Here is a 22,996-nt window from a genome sequence, read left to right as displayed (position 1 = left end):
AACTGTTGTTCTCTTTAATAAAGTCACAAAGGAAATGAATATTTATTTACTGTCAAATATTAATGCGTCATAAATTACGTTTGTTAAACGTCATTTTATGATATTTCATATGTAGTTATAAAATATCATAAAATAACGTTTAAAAAACGAATCAAATGAACTAAAACTGTAGATGTGATGACGTATAAAACATTTTGAATTTACAATTAAAAAAAAATAAGGTTTATTCATCGAGATAAAAAATATTCTATCTCCTAAGATACTTTCACAAAATTATATTGCAATCGATTCAGTGGTTTTTAAATATTAGCTTGGACAAACATCGTGATACGAGATTTTTATATTATAAAGATATACAATTGGTTTAAAACGTGCGGCGACGTTGTCGGATATCTAAGACTCCATTTTCTTCGATCTTCCTATTGTCTATCCTCTAAGTTCCTCATACTCATGGCTTTATAAATTTCCTCATTCCATCTTTTTCGATGATGTGGTATCCAATTGAAGGTACCTAAAACGGATGCATTTTTTTGCCTCAAATTGTTAATGATTTAAAAAAATCACCTAACCCACTGTAGAAAACAAGTTTTAGTTATTGAGGTCGGTAAACTCAAAAAAAATTGTTAGGTACCTAGCCGTATCAAAGTCCTGGGAATAACTTGTTTCTCTGGACTACTTGTTACTTGGTCCATTTATTTTATTGTTATATATCTTAAAGCCTGTTTCTTCTTCAATATTAGCCTCCTAAATTGTTAAAATTATCGCACCATCTTTTTCTTGGTCTGCCAATACTTCTGCCTCGGCGATTAATGCGGCGTCGTCTGCATGACATAATATTTGGATTTCTTTGTTCCCCATTCTGTAACCATGACCTTTACGTACTGCTTGTATTGGGCTTAACGAGTCACCCTGTCTGACTCCGCTTTGTATTGGTATAGACTGTGTTAGTTTTCCATTTATATTTGCCTGTATTCGATTATGGAAGTAGATGTTTTCGATGGTTTTTATAATATTGATTGGTATGTTTCTTTTATACAGTAGGTGTAAAACGCCTTCGACTTGGATGCTATCGAAAGCCTTTGTCAGCTCTATAAGACATATATATGCTGGTTTATTCTACTCGATTGACTTTTCTGTGATCTGTCTTAATACAAATACGGCGTCTACGCAGGATCTTCCGGATCTGAATCCTTGCTGTTCATTTGATAAAGTTGTTAGTTTATTGATTTTGTTGGTTAGGACTTTTGTGGTAAGCTTAAGTGCGGTGTTCAGGAGATTTATACTTCGTATAATTGTTGGGTCTTGTTTATCTCCTTTCTTGAACATTGGTATCATTATTGGTCATATGGTCTGGTAACTTGCAGTGCAATATTATTTTTTGTATCTCTTTTGTCATCTCTAGACTTCGGCAAATATGCAAATAAAAATGTAGAAAATATGCGCATAAATATGCACGTGTTTACCCGAAAATATGCAAATATTTTACAAAATATGCATACAAATAAATAAAAAAATCGTAAAATAGTAACAATTTTATTTAAAAAAAAAAAGTGTACATAACTAAATATTTCCTACTATTCATTAAGATTTACATTTATTTTAAGTAACTACATCATTTTTAAGTATGAATAAACTTATTTAGAATTATGGTAACAATAAATGACCAAGTGGTGTTCAAAATTTTCTAACAAAAACTTGTGGCTTCTGTCTGAGTACATATATTTATATATCGAAAAACTTCGTTCAACATCAACTGATGTAACGGGAGCTTTTTCAAACTAACCAAAACATTTGGTTCTAAATTAATTGTTTCCGAAATATTTCCAGCTAGAACACTGACTACTTCAGAAAGAATATGGTAACCTTTATTTTTTTCCATAGTAGCTTCAAATTTTTTTAAAATATCTTTTCCAATATTACCTCTAACGTTCCGACAACATGACGCAAATTCTTTTATTAATGCTGTACTTTCGAACAATGACAGTTTTGGTGATTCTAACTGAGTAATTGTTTTTTGAAAAAAACTAAAATTTGATTTTATAAATGAAAGTTCTTGTTGAAGCAAGTTACTCTGAAAAGTTTGTTTAGAATCCAAAAGAGATTGGGAACTTTCATCTGTTAACGTATCAATTATGTTCTTTATTTTAACAAAATGATCTGCATAAAAATTAGCTGCTTCTAACCATGTTCCCCATCGCGTTAAAATAGGTTGTGGTGGAAGAGGAATGTTAGGTAGAATTTCTTTATAAAGTTGAATTCTTATAGGAGATTTAAGAAATACTTTTTTGACACTGGATATCATGGTATTTACAAGAGGAAACTTTTTTCGTATTTCCTCTGCAACTCTGTTTAATCCATGCGCTACACAAGTAACATGTATTAAATCTGGGAAAAATATTTTTAAATTTTGTCCTGCTTTCACCATATAAGGAGCAGCATCCGATAAAATAAGCAGTAATTTATTAGAAGGAATAGTTGTCGGAAGAAAAAAAGTTGCTAATGTTTCTTGTATAAAACGCGAAATTGTTAAAGCATTTGTTTTCTCAAGTTGCTGGCATGAAATAAGATGAGATTTTGGTAAGGTATCTTCTTTAAGAACACCAATCAATAAATGAGCAATATACTTTCCTGAGGAATCAGTGGTTTCGTCTACAGATATGTAAAAATAATTATCTGCAATTTCTTCCTTAATATTAATTAACACCGACGAGTATAGCCCGTTCACATTATTTCTTCTTAGAGACCGATCACTTGGAACATTAAGTTTGCAATATTTTTTTAGAAACGAACTAAAATTTACATTTGCTAATTTTGAAAGCGGTATGTTTGCAGACACTAATGCGCGACACAAGTCTTCATTAAAAGTTTCTTGCTCATCTAATTTTTTTGAAGTAGATTGGAAACATTTAGCCATTGAAGTTTGATGTTTTCCTCCTATTTTTCCTTTTTTTGCAATGTGTGAAGCAGTTCTCACATGTTGGTCTATCTGAAATTTCTTCTCACATGCTATCTATAAATAAAAATAAAAACCTTTATTTTAACCCAACCTTTAAAATATAAAAATATACAAGGTGTTTTTGGTTAATCAAATAACTGGTTTGGAAAAAAAAAAACACTCGCTAAGTGTTTTAAATGCAGTATTAATCCACAAATTAGTTTTTGTTACTAACCATTAGTACATCATATAACTTATTTTAAAATTCAACAAAAGTTTTTTTTTTGTTAATTCAATTACAATAAAAATAATTGTGTTTTAGAATAGCTGACTTCATAAAAAAAAGTAAAGGTGAAAATTTTTTCTAAATACACACCATTGTATTGTACCATGGACAATTTTTTCTCACTAAAGGAAGCTATTTTTCATTTAAAAACACCTACGAGTACTAAATTTCAAGTAAATACGTTTATTGGTTTTAAAGTTATTGTTGTTATTAACTAAAAGAATTTAATTTTTTTTAATTTTAACACCCTGTATCTCGAAAAGTAAATAAGTTTGACCCCTCATTAACTATATCGTTTTGTTCAATTTTTCGAGAAGTATCTACAGTCAAACGTTGTAAGTGTCATTTGGAAACACCCTGTATGTATGAAATATTAGATATTTAATAGAAAATATTAGATACTTACAATTTTGCCACAGACTGAACAGTAGATTTTTCCCATATCCATAGACAGCTCTTTATAAGGTTTAATCCAAGTTGAAGCACTGGTTGTTTTAGGCATTATAAAATCACAATCTTCCTTTTTGTTACGCACAACGAGTGTTTACGCTTTGAATATCAAAACAAAAATGATTTACAAATCTGAGCATCAAATTAGAAATGTTTAGGTACCTAATTCAATAAACTGGGAGATTTTGGAAAATTCCTAAATTAGGAACAAAACTATTAGCCGTTTACCTGCTGTTAAGATACAATAAATTGTAGATAGATTTGGGGATTAGATCATAAAATGCAAATGAGCGAACCCTTAGCGATTATCCAATAACTGAATGCCTCAGTGACCGAGACTTTCTAAGAATGTTGAGGGCTACTTAAATTGATCTTCTTTGAAATTGTAAATATTTTGTACCTGTAGAGATTACGTACTTAGATCATTTCTTGATTAAAATGACTACAAAATTTTATACAAGAATTGAAATAAATTGGTATGTTTAAAAATTTTCAAATACAGTATAAAAATCTGAACTTTTATGCACTTTATGCAAACTTTTATACAAATATGCCAAAATATGAAATATTTGCATAAAATATGCACAATATGCAAAATATGCAATATGCATATTTGCCGAAGTCTAGTCATCTCTAAGGTTATACTTTCTCCTCTGTGTTTTAGAAGCTCGTTGGTTATTCCGTCTGGTCCTGATGACTTTCTATTTTTGAGTGAATTTATGGCTATCTCTACTTCCTGAAAACTGATTTCTATTTCGTGTCTTAATTCAGGTATGTTATTGGGTTGATTATTATTTTCCATTCCTTTAAACAGTTCCGTCAGGTATCTTTTCCATTCGTTTGCTGGTATGTTGTTGTATTCCTTCAATTCTGCCACTTCTTTCCGTTGGTTTCTTACGAACCTCCATATTTGTTTTTGTGTACCATAGAAGTCGCTTTCCATCCTTTTTGTAAACTGTTCCCAGTGTTCATGTTTTGTTCTTCTTACCAACTGCTTTGTTTCATTTTGTGTTCTTCTATAGATGTCTCGGAATTCTGGAGTATTTGATGTTTTGTACTTCGTGTAGGCCTCTCGGTTCTCTTCATATATTCTCTTTTATTTCTTTTCTGAACCATGGTGTATTGTTGTTTCTTTTGTTCAGTATGACTTTGCGTTTTCCTAGAGCTTCTGTTGCTGCTTCTTCAATGTTGTTTTTAATTTTCTCCCAATTCAACAATTCAATTAAACAGTTCTTTATATCGAATGCTAGATTGTCCGATAGAAAACTTTTTACACCTAATAATTGATAAAACACTTGTTAACAATGATTCGTTAGTTTTTTACGAATGTATTATTAAGTAATTATCCTGATTCGACCAAGTCGCAAAGCAAACGAACGACATATTCATATGCAAATATTATAATTATATGCAAAGAGTGAAATAAAAATTCTGTCAATCTTATCTAACTTGAATAATGCATTAACGACAGATATTATGAAATCAATCTGCTTAAAGGGAGAAACAGTTATCGGAGACTAGTTTTTAAAATAAAAATAAATAATAATACTAGACGATGTACGTGAATGAGATTTCTAGTGGGCTCTTAATATCGCGATCAGTTGAATACTGAAATTAATTTAATTAATTAATTAATTAAGTAAATCAATTTTCAATATCTCGGCAAAAAACTGACAGAAACATTTGCCAAAGCTTAAAATATTCGTTTTGAATTGTTCTATAACAACCATTAACCAGACTGCCAACGTTTACGGTTCAATTTTGTTTAAAACTGTTATAAACAAATTAATTCACTAAAAGAATATATCAATATGTATACTTTTTTTGCTTTGCACAGTCCTGTAAAAAGACCGTTGTAATATTCTTCCATAAAAACCTTTCCAAATCAACTATAACACTATTATTTAAAAATATATTAACCTTCTTCAGATATATAACCAGTGCAATATAAGAAGGCTAATGGTCCAGGGAAAACCAGAGGGAAAATAATTGGAGTATGATCATCAACCAGATGGGTTAGGGGGGACAAAACGAGGAAATTACTAGATATTAACTTTATGGGTGCGAGAAAAAAGAAGAACGAGTATTAAATGAAATCCACCAGTGGCGGCCGGTCAGGGTCGGCAGTGCCGACCCACACCTTTATAGATATTATAGATTTTTTTAATATTTAATTTAATCAGTATTTCAATAATTAATTGTGACAGGTAATCAGTTGATGTCATTTGTTTTTGTGAAATAAAAAAATATCTGAGATAATGAGATAATAAAGACTAAATTTTATTCATGGTTTTTAAAAGAATTCGTCCAATCTGAGCGTTAAGTGATCCCTGCGTAGACACTTTTCAAATTGATGATCCGATATCGGAGACATCCATCCGCCTGTGGATTCTTAAAAAGGCACGTTTTGCGTTTTCGGCGAGCCGATCCCAACCTTGACGATTTACTTGTAAAAATCAACGGAATATTAGTTGATTAGCAACCAACTATACATTTCTTTCCATATGAACTTAATTACCAAGTACGGCAAAATTAAATTTGCCGATGCTTCATTTAGATTGGTGATTGGTCGCGAACTGTACATTGCGAGCGCGGGATGAAATGTTATTTCATATAAGAACGTAAGTAGTAAAGTGAAGTGATATTCAGTGCACGAACTAGCATTTCTTTATGTGATTTATTTTTATTTTCTAAAGTAATACTGTGATACGTTACGTCTGCCATAAATAGTTAAAGGTTAAAGGGTTTGACATAGAAGTTTTTTTTAAATTAAAGTGTAAACAAATTCAGGTAAATTAACCTAAAAAATGCAAGCCATGGGAGAAACTGTAAGTATTGATAAGTCTGATATTGCAAATTATATTTTGCTAAATGTCCCGGCTTATAAATATTAGTGCGGGTAAGGGAAGTAATAGATCATTTTCAGATAATTGGTACAGCAAGTACTCATGGCTTACCGGGAGTGAAATAAAAAACAAACTTTTCTGTGGCCTTGCATTTTATTTTCGACAAATAGGGGCAAACATCAAAATCCGTGGTGTGAATCTGGTTACGATAATTTAAAGGAATTATTTAGGGCTTTACATAAACATGATTACAGCCAGATTAAATTAGATTTATTTGGAAAACAAAATATCTATGTTTCATTAGATAATGCCCAACGTGAAAATGCTATTAAACATAACGAAATTGTAAAAAAGAATCACACAGTTTTACGTCGTTTAATTGATATTGTAATTTTTTTAAGTTGTCAGGAATTATCTTTTAGGGGACACGATGAATCGGAGCATTCGTTAAATCAAGGTAATTATAGAGAACTAATAAAAATGTTTAAGAAATACGATTTGGAATTTTCTAATTTACTTTCTGATTCGAAGACATTTAGCGGTGTATCTAAAACAATCCAGAATGAATTAATAGAATCAATTAGTTACATTTTGAGTAACGTTATTGAATCTGAGATTCAGGAAACCATTTGCTTTTCACTAGAAGTGAATGAAACTACCGACATATCATGTCATTCACAATTATCAATTGTTGTTCGATACGCGTTACGTGGTAATATCTATGAGAGGTTTTTAGGTTTTACAGACGTGAGTAAAAGCCATAAGGCAGAATATATTTTTGGTGTTTTAAAGGACAGATTAAAATTTTTTGATATCAAAAATAAATTGGTAGGGCAAACTTATGACGGCGCTGCCGTGATGTCTGGTGAATTAAATGGTCTCCAGGCAAAAGTTAAAACTATTGCACCGCAAGCTTTATTTACTCACTGTCATGCGCATAGAATGAATTTAGTTTTGCAGGATACATGTAAAAAAATTAAAGAATGTCGTCTTTTTTTTTGCCAGTTTAAGCGGATTTGCTTCATTTTTCTCAAGCTCACCTAAACGGACTAATGTTTTAGAACGGTTTGTTTCGAAAAAAATGCCAACAGATTGTCAGACGTGATGGAATTTTAAATCTCGGTTAGTTTTCACTGTAGCAGATTTTCGTGAACAGCTTTTGGAAGTTTTTGATTTTATTATTGAATGCGACGATTTTCAAAGTGATGATATCTCGATCCGTAAAGCAATCGGTTTGAAAACTTTATTAAATGATTATTCTTTTAACATACTTTTAAATATTTTTAAGAAAGTGTTTACCCAAACCGATTTAATATTCAATGTTGTTCAAAATCAGTTAACTGACATGATTCATTCCAAAAATAGAATAACAAGACTGGTGCAAAATCTCAGAGATTTTCGTAATGATAGTAATTTCCAGTATATACCTACGCAGTGAAGTTTTGGACTCGCTTGATATTTCCGAACCCCCCAAAAAAAAAAGACAAAGGCATGACACAGAAACATATGGAAAAACGAGTATATTTTCAAATTTTGGATACTATTATTATGCAAATAGATACTCGTTTTTCGAATTTTGAAGATTTGCAAATTTTTGACCTCTTTGACGATTCAAAATTTAAAAGTTACGCCAAAGAATTTCCAAGATATTTATTAGACAGGTTAATTAAAAATTATCCATCATTCTTTAATAAAATAAAATTAGAAAATGAATTAAAAGTTTTATATGCTGATCCAAATATGTTCGGAAGATGGGATAAGTTACAAGATATGTATAATTTTATATACTGCAATTCATTACAACAAACTGTTACCGAAATTAATAAATTATTGTCATTAATTCTCTCATTACCACCAACGTCTGCCTCAAATGAACGAGATTTCTCTTGCCTCAAAAGAATCAAAACTTATTGTCGAAATACCATGAAACAAGAGAGAATGTCAAGCTTGTCTCAAATGTCAATAGAAAAAAAACTTTTAAAATCTCTCCAAAACTCTAATAAATTTTACGATGACGTTATAACCCATTTTGCTACTTCCAAACAACGTAGACTTGAGTTAATTTATAAACATGTTTAGGTTCTAAATTTATAGGAAAAAACAAAAAACAAGAAAACAAAAAATCTCCTATGATGATTTACTTAAGTCTTTATTAGACGGTATACCTATATGAGGAGACAAAAAATACCTTGCCGACCTTGTCTCTCAAGCCACGAGCCGCCACTGAAATCCACAATTCATAATTATTACACTCTGCTAAGATGTACTGAATACAGGAATTCCATCATTAGAGAAGCTTATTAATTGTGGAGAAAGTCTTTCAAATAAAAAATCTTGAAAAGTTTTACCTGGGATTCGATACCTTTTCTAAGTCGCGCCTTTAATACTAACCAGCACAATTTTTGCCAACCCACCGCTAAACTAAAAACAATACTACTCAACAAAAATAAATTCCTAGGTTGAATAATCCAATGTCATAACATACTAAATTTGGCAAACGAAACATCATAAAATAATACTACACAATAAAAACATTTTTTGCAATATGCGAAAAACTTTCTTATTTGCTGTATTTATTTCGGTAACGCGCACCCACATACGACTATTTGCCAAGACAGTGCATACCATACGTAATTATTAATTTACTACAATGAGTGTCAAGTGCATTACGATAATTGTTATTATACTCGATTTGGAAATAGATGATAGCATAACTTGTATGACAGAAATATATGTTGTATGACTGTGTTAAATAAAGTATCCCAATTGTAGCAAGTGACTCATGTTTTAATGATTTTTATAGTCCAGTAAAATTGTACGTTTACTCTCTAGAAAAAAATATTTTTGTTCCGACAAAAGGAGAAAATCTAAATATTATTTAATAAACAAATTAGTGGATTGTTGCAGAATCTGTTTAATCTCTTAAAAATTTACAAAAACCTTCGTCTTCTGACTGTTCGAAGAATATGCGTTGAGATAGAAGATTGTATATGAAATCAATTTCAATAATTTGACTGGTATATTTTTAAACTGTTCAAATGTTTTGGCAAAATTTGGGTTCTAAGGAAAATGCAACGTTGTCAGGGTGTATGATTTAACTTGAAGTTATCTGCAATGTTGTAGTTTATATCTTTCTCTAATAGTAGATAATGTCTGCGATCGCAAATAACGGCGATGTGACTGACAAAAATGCCATTGTTCGGGTAGCTATTTTATTTTCTGTTATCTTAAGTCGGTTTCATAAGCGCACTGACAGGGGTTTTATAAATCAGAGAACAGAATTTTTTGTAGTATTATTATTAGTGAAGGAGCTTTTACGTTTACTTTTTGTGAATTGTAAGTAAGTAATTTAGTTTAATTTAGACTCAGAACAAGATTCCTAGATAACATCGATGAAGACATGAGAACTATGGAAATACGTGCTTGGCGGAGGAAGGCGATGGATAGGGACGACTGGAGAAAAATTCTTGGGGAGGCTAGGACCCAAACAGGGTTGTAAAGCCAAAATGATGATGAATTTAGTTTAATTCAATTTGGTGACAAATAATAAATATGACTGACACTAACAGTGAACCGTATATCAAAAAGAAACATCACAATTTAACATCCGAAGAAAAAACTATGATCAGAAATGTGTCTAAAGGACTATGAATGTAAATGATATAGTTACATTATGTAGTATTTTGACAAATGTTTCCGAAGCTAGTGTGTACAGAGTAATTAAAGCAGACGATGAAACAAACGATAATAATACTTTGAAGGTTGAAACAAGAGGAAGGAAATAAATAAAATTTGATGATACAACCAAACAGGTCATTCGTCGTGCAGTACATGAATTTTATTTCAAAAACGAATTACCAACGATAAAAAAATTGCTTCTTCTCTTCAATCTAATGAAAATATTCCAAAAATATCAAGACGTGTTTTGTTACGTATATATATATAAGGTTCTTGAACTCCTAAGTGGAGCATAGAGCTTCAGTGAAAACGCGCCATCGGGTTCTATTTTGCGCTAAGGCCTTCACCTCATTCCAAGACTTTCCTTGGCCTCTTATCTCGTCCATGATGGATCTTCTCCAAGTTTGTACTGGGCGACCTCTTTTTCTTTTCCCTTGGGGATTCCACTCTAGGGCAGTCTTTGCGATACTGCAACTATTTTTTCGGAGTGTGTGACAGATCCAACTCCACTTTCTGGACTTAATTTCATTTTGTACCCTCTTTTGTTCGGTCAGGTGTAGCAGATCGTCGTTTCTGATGGTGGTAGGCCAGAATATACGAACAATTCTTCGTAGACATTTGTTAACAAAGACCTGCAGTTTGTCTGTGAGGGTGTTTGTCACTTTCCAGGTTTCACATCCGTAGAGTAGAACAGACATGACATTTGATCGGAATATTCGGATCTTTGTCCTTGTAGGATACTCGCCAGATCTCCAAACAGGGTTGAGCGTGCTGAAAGCTTGTTGGGCTTTTCGTATCCTCATACGAATATCGTCTTCTGTACCTCCGTTTTCTGTTATGATACTTACAAGATACGTAAAGTTTTCCACATTTTCAATCTGCATATTGTCGATAGTAAATAGCGTGTTGTTCCTTGCATTTATTCTCATGGACTTGGTTTTACTAATATTGATTTTCAAACCTATTTTATTGACTTCAGTGGAAAGTGTTTCCAATTGGTAAGCCAGATCTTGGAACCTTTGACCTAATAGACAGATATCGTCCGCGTATTCTAGATCGCTTAGGTGTGTGGTTAACATCCTATAGCTATGTTAAAAAGAAACGGAGAAAGCACGCATCCCTGTCTAACTCCAGTAAGTACGTTGAATTCGTCACTGTTGATCCCATTGTGTGTCACGCTGCATTTCGCATCAGTATATAGTGACTTTATAATAGAAATTATTTTTTGCGGGATGTTTCTTAGCTCTAAAATTTTCCATAGAGCAGCGTGAGACAAGCTATCAAAGGCACGTTCAAAATCAACAAAAACCATGTATAGGGGTGTGTTCCATTCAACCGATTGTTCCATTATTACCCGCACAGTATTAATGTGGTCTATGCAGGAGGATTCTGGTCTAAAGCCTGCTTGATTAGCTCGAAACTCAACCTTGTTTGTTATTCTTTTCAGTATGATGGTCGTGAAAATTTTATTTATGACAGTAAGCAAGGTTATTCCTCTCCAATTTTTGCACAGTGTGAGGTTGCCTTTTTTTGGAAGCTTGATAATGTTACCTTTTTTCCAGCCCGCTGGAATGTGGTTTATTTGTGTTTTGTTACGTACTTTACGTGAAATGAACTTTAAAGGTATTTCAAGAGTAGTATCCCTATCGAAAAATAAGAAATTATTTTATGACGCAGAAAGTATCTGAAACAAATAGAAATATGCTTAAATGAAGTGACATACTGTGACAAAAATTTGGCAGGATTTAAATGTGAAAAACAAACGACAAGCTTTCCTAACTGATTTATAGACAGGTTTAATAAAAGTCCCACCTGGAAAGGGAAAACGCCTTATTATTAGCTATATTGGTAGCGACTCGGGATTTGTTGAAGGAAGTTTAAATACATTTATTTCTAAAAAGACTGGAGATTACCATGAGGAAATGGATGCAGATCATTATGAAAAATGGTTTTCAGATATTCTGTTAAAAACCGAACCAGGAACTGTTACTGTTATGGATAACGCTCCATATCACTGCCGATATGTAGAACAGTTACCAACCACTAAATGGAAAAAAGCCGAGTTTGCGGATTGGCTTACTAAAAAACATATTAAATTCAATGAACCAATTTTGAAAATCGAGTTACTAAACTTGGCACGGTGTCTTAAGGATAAATATATTAAATATGCAGTAGATAAAATACAATACATACAATTTTACGAGTAAAAATTTTACGAAATTAAATAATACCCTTGACAAAATCTTTTATAGGTTTTTTACAACACAACGAAAAACCGTCACAAAAGAAAACAAAATACGTTCCAACAAAAAGATGATCGTTCACCGCATCGTCCTTCCGAGTGTTCCAACAAAAATTGTGATCATTTCGTGACGATCATTTCAGTAATCGGGCACATGCAAGTACTCTTTGGGCTGACCTGCGCAAACCGATCAATTTTCGAATTACCGTCATAAGACGATACAAATGATGAACATGCGTATGAACACGGTACAAACAGTTTCGTGGCGATTTCTGGGCCGTACAAAAATTGTGTGTTGGAACAAACATTATTATTCCCAGGAGTTTCTCTGATGTAGTCGTTCTTCTTTGTGCTTATTTACTATAATCTATAGTAGATGTGTCAGATATCTTCTCCCTTCTCGATATCTGGGTTATACATTTGAGTTTGTAGACCTGGGAAATGTCAAATCTTTCCCACAATCTGGCAACGCCTTGGATTTTTCCTTCGAAAACTAAGGATGTGATTGTACTCAGGGAAAGAAGCACTAATTTTGAGGAATCTCATGGGGGAGACAGAAACTATGCCGATTTTTTGTAACTTATTGATTAGCAAGTTGTGCAGTATTGAAGAGCATACGCCTGAGAGCACAAGTTGTTCCGCTGGTGTAACTAACCTTCTTGCTCTGACAATTTCACCTTGTATTTCTATTTGACCATGATTATTCATAAAATCATCCACTATTTGTTTATTGGATAAATACATACATATGCGATTATTAGATAATCTAGAAGAGATTATATTTCGGTTGAATTATATTTCCAAGTGGGAGAAGGTAGTCTTGAAGTTTGGTGTTTTCTAAGGCACTAAAGATAATTGCTTGGGACTTTAAAGGAAATTGCACTCTCGACGCTGCCAAAGAGTATGACTGTGATGCGTTTATTTGACATTGATGGTCTTGTATTGTAGAACTGTTGTGTGATTCCATGTTTGAATCCATTTCGATAAACGTTAAGTGAAAAGTAAGTCCGTACACCTGCTAAAACAGGTATATCCGTCTTTACTAAAAGCGGTTATTTTGCTGGTAAAACTGGATTTGTTTATTGACAACAATAACAAATAATTGCAATTTGACTGACTTTAATGCGAATTTAACTGGATATTATGTAAAGAGTTTGTACACTTACAGTTTATTTCAATATAACACTGAGATTCACAATTTATGTCTTATATTAAACTTTGTTAATGTTAAAAATATTAGGAGCTCACATTGAATACAACATTATAGTTATCTGCGTTAGGCTTTCACGGCCATCGTCTAACTTGTTAAACTGTTTGTTCGGGCTGTTAGGCCGTTGTCTTCTAAGATTAGTTCTCGACATTTCGCCAACGCTAGGGGTTTGCATCTTCTGGAGATGTTACTGCTTCGCTTGTAACCTGAAAATGACGCTGCGTTGTTCTACGGAGGCAATATTTATATTTCCCTCTCGCCTCCCCTCCACTGATTTCGGCTTAAGGGGGCGTGTCGTTGTTTGTAGTAGCTTTTCTTTCTCCGATTCCGATACCGAGTCTTGGATTAACGTCGGTGCTTCAGTCAAAAAGGAATGAAGGGACACAGTGATCAAGAATCCACGAGATGCCTTCATAAAATGGCTCTTACTGGACTGAAAGCTCCAACCCGAAGGGGTCCTCGATTTGATATTCTTCATGCTGAAAGCGAAACTGGTTTTGTGGCATGGGCCGAATTAACTTTCTTGGCCAAGAAGGGATCTATATGAAGAATGATTTGAGAAGATGTTAATTCCAAACTTGTCGAAAGACAAAGAAAACGTTGTCGTTTAAAGAATTAATTGTTTTTTTTTGTTTATTCTCTTATTTAACTCTAGATAAATTAATGAATAAAGATTTTTGAAACGAAGCGCGTACGGTCCTGATTTCCCAGTCTATCGCCAAACTACCACACACCTAGCACTGTGCCGAAATAAGCGGCATCGCTGCGCGCCGTAAGACCAACACTGCATTCTAACTATGGCTTCTACTATAGAATCTTTTCAATTATGTTTTTGGCCGATTCCCAGAAAATATAATAAATAAAATAACTGTTATTTTTTTACAGGCATTCTGAATACTTCAACGGAATTTTGCATAATATGGGATCATCGTAAGGAACCTATAAAATATTGCAGATAACAGATAGTGTTCATTTAAAAAAAAATGCGGAATAATAAAAACATTATTCGAGCGTAATACGTACTTAGATTAGTTTTTTACCAAATAAAGCATATCAAAAAATTCCTTATCTATAATTTACACAAACAATGGACGGTAATCTTTTGAATACCTAACGTATGGATGTCGACATCAACGAAAACAAATAGAATAATCTTTAGTGGCCCCTATAAACTATATTAGTAAGGGAAAAAAGTAAGAGCCCAAAAATTATACCATAATGATGGGATAAAGCTATGCGTTACCATAAGAGGGTATAAATAAGTGAATACGAAACATAAAACAAGTATTGCTTTTTATTTGGTTATTCTAATAATATTATATATTAATAAACATGTCTTACCTGATAACCACAGGTACAAGGGAAGAATGTAAGATCATCAACCTCAAGTGGTTCCATGCACAGCGGACACTCCACCTGCTCCTCGCCACTTTGATTTAATACTGACATCTTAATAGTTTCAGTAGTGATCACTCTATAGAAGTCAAAAACTTCCTTTGCCTGAAACAAAAAAAACAGATGATAACTTTCATGTTGATTTCTTTTTTGATGATCGAGACTCGTGAAAAAACAAAAGAAAACACATGATAGATCTAGATATACTACATTTCATTTTCCAAATGAAGCTATTAACTATAATACATATGTTATTTACTTTTATATAGTATATAATATTTATTAGCAAACCACAAGATAGCCAAACGAAAAACTCAATTTACAATGTACTTATTCATATTGACATTTTTCAGACGTACTGGATATAAGGGTATGTAGATGTGCTAATATAGACTCTAGCCACTACCTTGCTGGGTAAAACTTAGAGCCTATATACCTAACTCTAAGAAAGGACACAGTACAAAAAGTATAAAATACAATACAGATTTTTTTGTTAAAATCTGAAATTACTATCTAGCCAAACTGCTACTAATAATCATTGGAAACAAGCATAGAAGAACACTGGATTTAATAAAAGAAGAAATGTCCACAGTGATTAAATGTGTTTTAATATCTAAAAAGGGTAAAAGAAACAACAGAATATACATACAGAACATAAATCAACAGAAAAACAAAGCATGTAAGAGGCTTCGCAGAGTAGAATGTGATTAACCATGGGACAATATGAACATCTTAGGCGAGCTGAGATGAGAATTTTCAGAAGGAAAAAGAAGCAAAAACAGGAAAACGCCCTAAAAAATACCACAATAGAAAAGACCCACGAAAATTCTAAACAAATAAATATATAGAAGAATGCCAAACAGAGGGAGATACTAGTGTGGCTTCCCATTTAACAAATCAACAACCCAGCAAATGTTTACAGTGAGGCAAATTCTTAAGAAAACCCTAAATTTGACATCCTTACCCACCACATATTTGTGGATTTCCAAGCAGCATATGACCCAGTACATAGACAAAATTAATTCAAGAACTGCTGAAGTTTCAAATGCTGCCTCAGTTTGTGAAACCAACAGAGCTTCACAGGTACAGAGAGTACAAATTGAGATTTCAACCTTTCTTTTGTAAAAATGAAGTAAGACAGTGAGATGGACTATCGTGTCTTCTATTTGATCTTGTGCTAGAAAAAGTAATTTGAGATTCTTAGGTTAACTTTCAACACACACTTCAGTCATTAAGGGCATCATCATTGAAAATTGGCCTAAAAATAAATATTCAACAAACCAAATATGTATGCTCCTCCAAGTCAAATAATCATATATCTAGATTCTAGATATTATATATATATATATATATATATATATATATATATATATATATATATATATTACAGGATTTAACTTGTAAGTACAATACATTTTGGAGATGGCTATCGATGTATTCCCATTCTCCTTCGCCAATCCTCCTGGTCCAAGGCATGCTCCTCCTCCACCCCTCTTGATTCCATCGCTCTTCTAATTCTTTCATTCCATGAGCGTTGAGGTCTACCTCTTTTTCTTCTTCCAAGAGGCTTCCATCTGTGCAGTTTTTGGGGCCAACGTTCGTCAGGCATTCTCAATAGATGTCCAAACCATTTTAAACCTCTTCTTTGTATTCTGTCAATGACTGTTTCTGTACCATTCATGTTATTTCTTATAGATTCGTTGGTCTTCCTTTCCAGCCTTGATGTTCTAGCACTTCTCAAATAATCCATTTCAACTGCCAAACAATCTTCTCTTCAGGTCTGTGTTAATTGTCCACACTTCAGAGCCATAACAAAGAACTGATTCAACCATGGTTTGCCATATTCTTTTTTTGTTCCATTTGGAAATGTTGCGATCCCACCATAAAGAGTTCAGACATCCTACAATTTTACATCCCTGATTAATTCAGTGTTTAATTATGGTCTCTCCCTAGCTGTCCTTATCAATGAGTGCACCTAAATATATATCTAGACTAATAATTGATTATATTGAACTGGAAAGTGGGGACACCTTCATATATCTAGGGTCCTTACTTAAAAAGACAACAATTTCAGCGAAGACATTAGAAGAATAGTGCTGGCTAGTAAGTGTTATTGACTTGAGATGACAAATGGCCTCAAAACTACCCAGAAAATAAAACTGATCATATATATATATATATATATATATATATATATATATATATATATATATATATATATATATATATATATATAAGCGGGGATCCTACAGCTTCTGCCGCTTCCCGCATTTCGATCGCCATCTTTTTCTATCTCTCCAGGTGTCTTCATCAATGGCTCTATCTTTCATGGTTTCCATAACACCTTGTATCCAAGACTTGGCTGGTCTTCCTCGTTTCCTTCTATTACTTGGATTGTATTCCATAGCTCTTTTTGGCCATCTGTTGTCGTCCATCCTCTGTACGTGTCCATACCATATTAACTGTCTAGTTTCTATTCTTTCAGAAGTTGTATAAAACTGATCATACAAAGAATATTATTAAGGCTGCAGAAAATATAAATAAATGCATACAGATGAAGAAAAATGTACTTATGATTGAAATGATTTTGCAAAGTACTTTAAAGAAACCTTCAAATTTAATAAGGATAATAATTTTGATAGATGAGGTGAATACCTAATTGGTTTGACAATTTTTATGAGAACAATCATAATCCAAATGTCCTTCGGATCATCACAGGAAATGAATATGACAAAGCTTTATATGAAGCTCCTGACAAAGATTTCATCAATAACAAAATCCTTAGGCAACTAGATTCTGTTATTTATAAGGAAATAAGGAGTATATATAACTATTGTATGATGAATCATTTCTTCACTGATGAATTGAAGACAGGTCTTCTTCTTTTTCTAATGGCAGTACAACCCTTTGTGAGTCATGGTCTGCTTAACAACATTCTTCCATTTCACCTTGTCTGATTTCCTGATGTTCATTTTTCATGGTTTTAAAATCTTGGAAGATCCATCGTTCATGGAAGACAGGTATTGTAATAATTATTTCTAAACCTAATACCAACCATAAACTACCTTAAAATTACTGTTCAATCACTATTTTCCCAGTAATAGGAAACAATTTTGGGAAAATTATCCAAGGAAGATTATATGAAGAACATGCGCAGCACACCAGTCTGGATTAAAAAAAATCACCAACATTCTATTCTCTTTCAATAGTATCATCCACAATATTATAAGGACAGAAAGCTGCCGGAGTTTTCTTGGATATCAAGAAGGCTTTCAACTCCATTTGGCATAAAGGATTATTATGGAAACTTCACAATATGAACTGCTGCCCTTCGCTCCCTACGATTTATTAATAATGATTTTATTAAAAGATGCAGTTGTACAGTGAAAATTAATGAAACATATTCCCAATCATTTTCAATGCAACACAGAGTTCCACAAGGTTGACTGCTATCTCCTCTATTGTAGTGACATTTGTGAAAATGAAGTAACTAATGCTAATTTGTTACAATTTGAGAATGACACAGCAGTGATATCATTTGGTAAAAATTTAATAAATACAATTATTACAAATGCAGGAGGATGTCACAATATATTGGGCCAATAAATGCAGAATAATAATAAATCCTTCTAAAATACAACTAATAATATTTAACCATAGAATCCAAGATCACTCCCTAAATATAAAACAAAAATATTAAATCCTCCCAATATGTCATGTATTTGGGAATTGAAATAGACAACATATTAAAGTTCAACTATCACACATCATGTACAAAAAGAAAAATTATAAGTCAATCAAACACTTAACATACAAGAATGAGGGAATTATGACTGCAACTGCTTCCAATATTTATAAAATAGTTTGCAGACTCATGGTGGAATATGATTATACAATTTTCCATAATCACAAAGGTTCTGAGAAAAATAATATAAAAGTAGGTGGAACAAGCCAGCTTTATACAAATTGTGTGTCATCCTAATAACTCACTTCCTAATCCATCAAATAGAACACTTTACAATAAAACTGGAATAGAACCTATAAACGAAAGACTCAAACATTTGTTTAAATCTTTGCATATTAAAGGAAAAAAGACATACAATTGATTGAGCCTCACATTATGAAGATACCCAAAAAACTCAGCTGGATATCCAGAGGAAACTATATTCAAAGAAATCTTCTAAATATCAAGGCAATAAACAACTTTCTTTTAGTGTATTTCATCGTTGTAATTTAATGTAATTGTTTGTCAATTACAATCATGGTTGTAATTTTTTAATTATTGTATTACGTTTAGTCTTAAAAAATTAATTTAATGTATCTATCTACACTAATTCTATAAACTGGCAGAAAGACTTCAGATGGCTTTTTTATACATACTATCAATAACCTAGATTTCTCCCTTTTTCTCATGGCATTTTATCCAATATTCATATTGGGACCGGCCATGTAGCTGTATATTTTAAATTTGAATATAAAAAATCGCCTACTACCAAGTATTGTGGAATTAAATGTTGGAGGGAATTATATTTTTCGGCAGGACCAACTGGTCTGTGTTGTGGCCAGAACCATAAACAACTAGTTTGGAAATCATAATATAAATGTACTTTTTTGGCCTCCTAACACTCCTGATCTAAATATCATTGAAGCAGTATAGCATAAATGTGTCCTTAGTCGGGTAAATGCCCAAAGAAATTCAAGCAGAAGTCTAAGAGTGATACTACTCTATTTTAAAAATAAATATTAGCTCTATGTCCCAATATTTAGTTGCCAACAAAATAATCATTCTTTATTACTAATTAGTGTGTTTATTTTATTTTATGTTGCTGATTAAAGCTATATTAGTAATTAATTAATTGCATAGTAATACAATAAAAACATGATTAGAAAAAATAAACTGTCAACTATCTGAATTTTGCATGGATTTTAGTTTGTCCCATTATATAGATTTTAGGGCTCATAGCAATTTAGAGTAGAATTGTTTCTGTTACATTAAACAAAAATATAAAAGTTAGGTTACACTAAATAAAATAAGTTCTTGAAAAGAAATTATATTTTTTCAAAATACTCTACATGTACATACCTAATGCTTCCAAATATATGTGGTACTAAATCCACAATAACCCAAGTTCAATACAAATCAAATGTATTTAAATAATCTTCAATGTACACTTTTTGAAAAAAAAAATAATGGCACTGCAAATAGGGAAGTTGGATGTGTATACACTATGAGAATTACTTTTTTTTGATAATCCATACAATGTGACACAAATGGAAAAAGTATATTCTAAAAATGTTTATCACTACATTAATGTTATCATTGTTTGAGGTTACAACAGGTAAGTAATTATGCCAAATTTATATTCTAGAAATTATTTTAATAATTGTGTATGTACTTAATTATTCTTGATAATTTGACACAGTTTTAATAGGCATTTAATAAAAGCAAGATAAAAGTTTTTGTATGATAACAATTTTGTAGGTATAGGATAAAACTCAACAGGATAATGTAACATACATAGGGAGTGACTGTTATCACATACAATATAATTTTCCAGAATTTCTATTAAACACAGAACATTTCTACATCAATTAAAAAACACTTGTCTACTTTATAATAATACCTTGATTTTTTACTTTTTGGACAACTAGGTATTTAAATGCCAGAACAGCATTAAGAATTTTCCAATAAAAACAAAATAATCCAATCATATACAATGTTTTGTAATGTAAAACGTTGACACAATTAAAATATGTAAAACTCCCTTTTGATTAACTTATCTATGATGTGTAATGCCGATAGATCATCAACTTCTTGGAATTTCTTTGTTAGTAAAGGGTATACCCCACAGTTAATTCCGTGCATGTATGTGAAATATTAGGTTTATTTATAGCTAATGGCAAAATATACATACTTGGTCAACTCGGAACAAGTCAGTTAACTGTTTTTGATTCTATTTAATGTTATAAATTAGAAAGAACGTCAAAAAAATGGAACATCTGTCAAATAACCTGCCATGTAGCAATTTTCACTGTAGGATTTCTCATAGGTAATAGAAATTCACAATATTTCCCAAAGGTTTACAACAAAGATAATATCAACGTATAATAAACTACGTGCACTTTTTCACAATTTTTTTTAAGAACTCTTGTATTTTATGCAATAACTCAAAAATTGTCAAGTGTTTTCTCTTGTTAAAGGACACTAATAAATAACTATATTATACATTTACTTACGAATCACTCGATGTGGAAGTAAAATAAGCGATTAAAAGTGCGAGAAACTAAGGTAATACGTGGATAATCTTATATTTACTTACTTAAATTTCCGAATTAGACAGTTACCAATATGGCGACTTTGATCTTAAATCTTTGCGCAAAATCAGGCGCAGAATAATCTTCTTGGTCAAGGCAAGTTCACACAACACTAAAACGTATTACCGCTTAAATGTTTACCTATTTAAAAATAGAATTTACTTTCTAAACCAAAACTTCTATATAAAAAAATAAATACCTAGCTAATCTACATAATTATGCAACATTGCAAAATGATTTAATCCTCTAAAAAGGCAATAATACATTTTATTATTATTACTACATTAATTGAAATTTTACCTACATTTTTTTATTTACTAGTACTACTTGTATAATCTCGTAAATAAAAATATTATTTGCAACTCTTTAAATTTACACAATTCTAAAACACACAAAAACTAATATAAGATCATTTACAACAATATTTTTTACACTTTAAAATTTTTTCTTTATTGGAATATATAGGTTATTTTTATAAACGTCAATACAAAATAAAATGTTTGAAAAATAGGCAACATAATATACAAGTGCGTCAAATATCTCAATATTATTGTAGTTAAATCTTGATTTGATATCAACCCAACCAGATTTTTGTTTCAAAGATTTTATTGCATTTAACATTTCTTTTTGATCAATTTTTTGTGCATACTTTTGTCTTAAAGTGTTGTCCTAATTCTTATTACATTCAGTTGCAATTTCTTTTTCAGTTACTATATCTCCTGTTTTGATTTTAACCGATTCAATATTTATATTTTCTTTTATTTTTCTGTACAATGAATTAATTACATTCCAGTGTAATGAAGGAATTTTATTTTTTTCGACTTGTTGTTTTGTGTAATTTTTTTTGCAGTTTCAATTGTCTTAATCTATTTTTTATAAATTGTATATTGTTGTTTTGTATAAAGTTATTTGTGGGATATTGAATTATAACTGATCTGATTATAGCTGATCATACAATCTATTTTTTTCATGTATAGAATAGTATAGATGCTCTAGATTCAGATCCAACTGAAACCTCAAAATGTGAAAAAAAAAATGACTTAAGCCCTTTTGGAATCCACCTCTTCAATTGTTTTTCATTTTTTTTAATATTAATATAATAAAACATCTTCTTTCATAAGCTACCCGTAGAATTATAGGAACTTTATTTTTTCTGACTTTTTGAAATTTCGATCATATTTTAAGCACCACCCAACATTCCATGTAATATGAAGGTTCATTTTAAAAATAGTTATTAACATTCACAAAAAATCGAAATTTCCGACTTATTTTGTAACAAATAAGGATATAAACATAAAAAACGCCATTTTGAATGTTTTTATATGACTTGTTTACTCTTAAATTTGTCTCAAATATATAGGTTCTTGTTGTAGAGGTCCATACTACTCAAAACAACTGTCGTTTGCCTGCCGGAGTCAGTGTTGTAGCGTTTTAAATTTGGTGGAATATTTTCGTTTTTCTGTTTGCAAATGAATTTTAAAACGATCAATATATTATGGCATTTTAAGTTGAGATTCTAAATATCAAGTTTTGGTATTCAGCTGTTTTTGTCTTTTGTCGTTAAAACGTAATAAACTGGAATATTTAAAAGTTGTTTCGAGTCCCCTAATATAATATTGCAAGTCAGGTATACGGTTTT

The 22,996-nt window shown here is 31.6% G+C and overlaps 1 protein-coding gene across 6 annotated transcripts in view; it reads right to left on the bottom strand.

Annotated features, from left to right (window-relative positions):
- Window positions 1–21,784, bottom strand: part of Cnot4 (CCR4-NOT transcription complex subunit 4) — a 65,787-nt gene extending 44,003 nt beyond the window's left edge. Inside the window, exons 1-3 of one of the 6 annotated variants that reach the window (XM_072525125.1) lie at window positions 21,662–21,784; window positions 21,280–21,469; window positions 14,989–15,147 (exon numbers count right to left, since the gene is read on the bottom strand). In XM_072525125.1, the coding sequence (XP_072381226.1) occupies window positions 14,989–15,096 (108 nt within the window). In that variant the 5' untranslated portion in view covers window positions 15,097–15,147; window positions 21,280–21,469; window positions 21,662–21,784. Of the gene's footprint in view, window positions 1–14,988; window positions 15,148–20,125; window positions 20,302–20,957; window positions 21,110–21,279; window positions 21,470–21,661 lie in introns of those variants that run through there. The other 5 variants (XM_072525124.1, XM_072525120.1, XM_072525121.1 and 2 more) reach the window with 5 other exon arrangements.
- Between the last annotated feature and the right edge of the window lie 1,212 nt (window positions 21,785–22,996).

Source organism: Diabrotica undecimpunctata, chromosome 3 (genome assembly GCF_040954645.1).
Source record: "Diabrotica undecimpunctata isolate CICGRU chromosome 3, icDiaUnde3, whole genome shotgun sequence".
Lineage (NCBI taxonomy): Eukaryota > Metazoa > Arthropoda > Insecta > Coleoptera > Chrysomelidae > Diabrotica > Diabrotica undecimpunctata.
This window is presented reverse-complemented; position numbering and strand designations above follow the sequence as displayed.